The sequence below is a fragment of the Chlorocebus sabaeus genome, chromosome 23 (genome assembly GCF_047675955.1).
Source record: "Chlorocebus sabaeus isolate Y175 chromosome 23, mChlSab1.0.hap1, whole genome shotgun sequence".
NCBI classification, from domain to species: Eukaryota; Metazoa; Chordata; class Mammalia; order Primates; family Cercopithecidae; genus Chlorocebus; species Chlorocebus sabaeus.
In genome coordinates this window covers 42,047,725-42,053,038 of record NC_132926.1, presented here as the reverse complement: position 1 = coordinate 42,053,038, position 5,314 = coordinate 42,047,725, and the positions used below count along the sequence as shown (strand labels likewise).

At 35.4% G+C, this 5,314-nt stretch overlaps 1 protein-coding gene across 1 annotated transcript; it reads left to right on the top strand.

The window, feature by feature from the left end:
- Positions 1–1,780: 1,780 nt before the first annotated feature.
- On the top strand, positions 1,781–4,655 carry IGIP (IgA inducing protein). Its single transcript, XM_008014656.3, has one exon. It carries the CDS (start codon positions 4,321–4,323, stop codon positions 4,480–4,482), a length of 162 nt encoding a protein of 53 aa, XP_008012847.1. The 5' UTR covers positions 1,781–4,320; the 3' UTR covers positions 4,483–4,655.
- The last annotated feature ends 659 nt before the right edge of the window (positions 4,656–5,314 follow it).

Genomic DNA, 5,314 nt, shown 5'->3' with positions numbered 1-5,314 from the left:
TTTTTTTAATTGATAGTTTTATCAATGGAACAGAGATACGTGTTTTTGGCTAAAATTATTTTTTGTAAGTTATTTGGTTATTTCATTTTATATTCCCTTTCTCATAGCTTTGTACACACCTCATACTTAAAACCAAGTGAGAGGCCTCTTTTCAGATCTGGTTTATTTTTGGAATGCCTGAGTGTGTTTCCGGATGGGGGGTAGTGGTGGTGTTTTACTTTTTGACATGCTCTTAGCATGTTTTGCTAGTCATTCTGGATCTTATGTTTGCAAATTCTGTTGAACATTCAGTGATGTATTTGAAATGAGAAAGTCCTCTATAACATAGTGTGAATGTTCGTGGCCAATTCAATTGTGGAACCTTATGGCTTTGTTTTTACTTTGGATAGAAGTTTAACTTCCGTCATTCAGATTTTAGGTTTATCTAGTGAAATTGTGCCAGGTAGTTGTCTAAATATGGACCAATTTTGAGAAATGAAGGTTAATAAGTGTATATTTGATTCTAGATAATCCTTTACTCAAAATCATAAGCTAAAGATTCACATCATTAAGAGTTACCTAACTTTTATGTTGTCAAATCTTTAAATGTGGATGATATTCAGCATTCTGTATATGAATTTCCTTTAGGAAAAGAGAAAAATTCAGTCTCCGAACCTTTTCTTGGAGACGAAATTTGCCACATATCAAAAATGAAAAAAATTTAGAAAGTGATTTGATTGTTTTTTAATGGAGTTTAACCAGCTTAATTAATGATTTTTCCCAGTTTGAAGCACTTATTTTCCCAATGTGAATAAAGGGAAAAGATCAGCAATTTGTCCCTGGCCTTTTTCGAGGCCATTTTTAGTTTTCTGCCCCCATTTCCCAGTCCTGGTATAAAATGAATTACGGGTATCCCTCTAAGTCCCTATAACCCTTTTTGGGGGTCACAGATACCTTTGATAATCTGATGAAAGTGTGATGGATCCTCTACCCAGGAAAAAAAAAAAATGCACGTACCTGAATACTTTTGCATACAACCTCAGGGGCATCACACATCTTCTGAAACCCAAGTTAAAGATCTCTGCTCTAAGTAAATTATAGAGAGTTTTAGTACAAATCGTTGATAAAATTAGGAACCAACTATTGGCTTAAAACCTTTCATATTGGAATTATTGTTAGATGGTGGCCCCTACTAGCAAAATGTGACATTGCAACCAGCTTCGTTAGACATTATAACATCCAGAGAGAAGGGAAAAAGAAGCAAAGTTCTGAAAGCTATTTATAAGGAGTCAGGGCATCTCTAGACATGGGAGCCATTCCTGGTTCAAGGCAGGGGTCAGGGTGCCTGACAATTTTTAGCAGGGTAGAGTTTGATAAACCACAATGCTCAGGATGCCAAGGGGTTAGCCATTATCTTAACCCCTTCCTCACCAAAAGATTTTAGTTTTGTCTGTTGGGAAACAAGATGTCACTAGGGAAAAAAAGATTTGCCTTACAACTTTGCTGGAACACATCAGTTTGGTGACGTTGGGACACTAGTGTTATTTTTGAGAAGGCGCATAAAACCAAAGTAAATTATTCTCTATGTAGAACATTTATTTACTAGTAACATTTGTTTGGGTGTATTCGCTTTGACAATTTTTACCAGTAAATATTGGTTTTATTTAAAACTGGGAATCCAGTTGATACATAGGATAGTTGATATATCTGTTCTTTCCCCCATGTAAAGAATAGTTAAAAGATTTATGCATACTTTTTACTTTTCTCTCTTAATGCCAGGGGGTGGGGAGGGTGGGTGGGGGAAAGATCTTTGAGTCTACAACTGACAAAATGTCTTCTTCAAATTAAAAAAATTGAGAAGCAGCACTTTAAGTCTAACTCTACACCATTTTATTGCATGTATTAGTTTTAATAATGATTTTTGGTGCATGCCTTTGGGCTTATTCAAAAGTGTACAATAGGAAAGTATATTTCCTTTCTTAGAAAGGAGATGTTTTCTACTTTGCAACATGTGATTACAAAAATCTTCCTCTGTGGGAAGATTAACCATGTATTGAACTACTGAAAAGTATATATTTTTAGATATACAGAAGGAATCTACATGGAGCAGCATTCAGACCTATATAGAAGTCATAGCATTCTGTATAGGACCAAAAAGGAAATAACATTAAACACTTAAACAGACTTTGTTGGGTAGAAATACCTTTAGATCTTGCATTTACTTCCAAAAAGAAAAAATGCCACAGAAGTTTTCTGAAAACTTTTGTCGTTTGAATTTTCTCTGTCAGTGTATTTAGCCCAAATACAACAGCTTTGGGTTAGCACACACATAAGAATCAAAAAAACAAAGATAACTAAATAAATCAGTCTGGTTTGCCAATCCAGCTTGACTGAAATAAGTAAACTAATCACTTGCAACATGAAAAACTGTCCAACTCCTCTAAGGTTCTGACAAAATAACCTTGGCTGATGTGGGAAGACTCCCACTTCAATTTCTGACCTGACAGTGAAGATTCATGCTTGACATGATTTCATACTTGACAGTGTCTGTTTAAGGAGCTATGGTACAGTTTGCTAATTCAATCCCAGATACCTGTTGATTACCTGTGAGATCTAGAGTCCAAAGTAGCCAGCAGCCATATCCCTGAGTGCTCTGTGCCCATCAGATATCTTAAAGTAAGCAGGGTTGGGACAGGTCACAGCTTGGATGATTGACCTCAGGTGCCATAGACAGCCCCAGATTCAAGAATTGTATCTGCTTTCTTGGCAGTCGTCACAGAACTAATGTCCCATACTGTGTTACTTACTGTAGATGCTCTCTTTTAGAGGAGGCCCAGAGCACACATCCTAATCGCTAGTGGTACTCAGAGAGGGGGTGCTAACTCTGATGCCCTGGCCAAATTCCAGTTTAGGGATGTGGGTCTTCTTCTTGTCATTCTAATTGGAAATGTGCATCACTTCCCATTTTTCTTATTGATCTCAGTGCAAACTACACTAGTCTCTTTCTTTGCCCTGGTCCCAAGTCTCTGAGATGCTGGTGTGTATTATATGGGCTAAGTTCATGCATTATCCTAGGGCACAAGAGTTGAGGAATGGGTGAGTTTGGTGTCAGAGTGCCTTGTGGTTGGAGGGTGGACTCTTGTGATGCTTTGGGGATGAAATTGGCCCTCTTTTAGCATAAGTCGGGGAGTGTGCACTGGCTGGAGGCTTCCGGAGGCTTCCAGCCATGAGGTGTGAGCTGAAACCAATTTTTCCTCTTTCCTTATAGCATGTTGAGAAAATCTGTTGGGTTTTCAGCAGTCAGGGAAGGCCGGAGTTCTGCTTTAATCTGGGTAACTGAGGCTAATGTGAGCAAGACTTTGGTTAATTAACTGGGTTCTCAGATGCCACAGACTCCGTGAGAAGTCACCATTATTTTCAATGGTTGTGATAGAATTTCCCCCTAGTAGCCATTATTTTAAGATTATATTGCAGAGTTGCTTTATTTTGAGCTTTTCGTGTATACACAATCCCAAACTGGAAGAAATTTTACAAAAAGGAATCCTGCTGTGAAAGGTATATATTACTCTAGATTTTTCTTACTGTAAATATTGTAAGATTGTAATACTGTCAATATTTTATTAACCAACAAATGTTAATCTATGTGAAATCAGACTTATTTTAAATGTGCTTCTTATTTACTGTGTGTGGTCCCTGTTGCTGACAGTATTAAGTTATATTCTGATGTAAGATTAACTTTATTAAAGAATGTAAACATTAATGTTTCCTTATGGGAAAACAAATAAAGTATAAAGAAGACAATTCTTTTCATTGAAATATACTGTGTATTTACACTTGCTAGACCCAGCACCACTTATAAATTTAGTACACTGTTCAGAATTTTAGTTAACACAGCTGACATGGTTGTGCTCTGTTTGAAAGTCTAAGAATAGGTATTGTTGGAATATACAGTTTGTATTTGTCTGCTGTGAATCATAATCTTGAAATTTCTAATCAAGTTTGTAAAATTTTTATAGTGAAACATTTTAATGACAATTTAAAAATTTATCTTCTCTAAAGAATGGTCAAAACAATATCCTTTCAGAAATAGAATTGTTCTTTAATATCTTTCCAAAATGACTTTGGTTAAATGGACCAGATGTATATTAGTTAAAATTTAGGACTAAGTTGTTGATATTCTTTGAGTTTACAAGTTAATCCTTATTGGAGATGTGCCAATATACAGTTAGAATATCATTAATTTGCACTGTTTGGGGACCCCATTTAAGAATGCTGAATTTTGCCAACTAAGAAGTAAGCAAATGCAATTTAAAAAGTAAATTTGAGCATTCTGTATTAAATATGTGCAGTTATTATCACATGAAGAAACGCAGTGTGTCGGGCTGTAATATTACCATATTTGCTGTCATGTTCTCCCATCTAAGTGCTGGGAATTCACCATGTGGAAACCAAGCAAACGTGTTGTGCATCAGCCGGCTTGAGTTTGTTCAATATCAAAGCTGAAAACTAGCGAGGTCTGCTGTACTGCTTATTGAAGTATTGTGATTATTTTAGGCATTGATTCTTACAAAATATATACTGTAACAGTATACTTTGTACAGATTTAAATTTTATTTGAAAAAATGAAATAAAGTAGGCAAAAAATAAAGATGTTTATTTTTCATGTGACTGTATAATCAGATCAGTCTTTTGTTTCAGTGCTTTTTGGGGGAAGGGGTCTGGTTGCGATCTTGGATTTTTTTTTTTTTTTGATAGGTGGAAACCATTTTTAGGACTCAGTAGCAGGTATACTTGCCTGTTACTTATGATCATTAATCGACTGCAAGCATTAAAAGTGCTCTCATACTAGAGAACTCTATCTTCTGTTTTATTTTAAGATAGGTTTGCTTATTTTAAAAAATTTTATGTGAATGGCCTCCCTATCCTGGCATATTGGGTCATTTAAAAAATTCTCTGGTGGTATGACAGTTAACTTAGCCATCATGTTGAAGAGAAGGAAAACCTTTTCCCATAGATCATGCTCCATTCTCATGGAAGGTTTTTTGTTTCCTGTCAGTTACAATTAAAAAAATTTGATTATCATGGATACCTACTACTTATACATACTTATTGGGTACATGTAGCATTTTTAAACAAGCGTACAATGTAATGATTAAATCAGGATGATTGGGGTATCCATCATCTGAAGTATGTATTTCTTTGTGTTAGGAACATTCTAATTCCACTCTTAGTTATTTGAAATATCTAATAAATTATTTTTAATAGTTGCCGTATTATGCTGTTGAACACTTAGAAAATAGAGGTTGCGGTTTAAAATCTCTTTCAAAACTGTTTT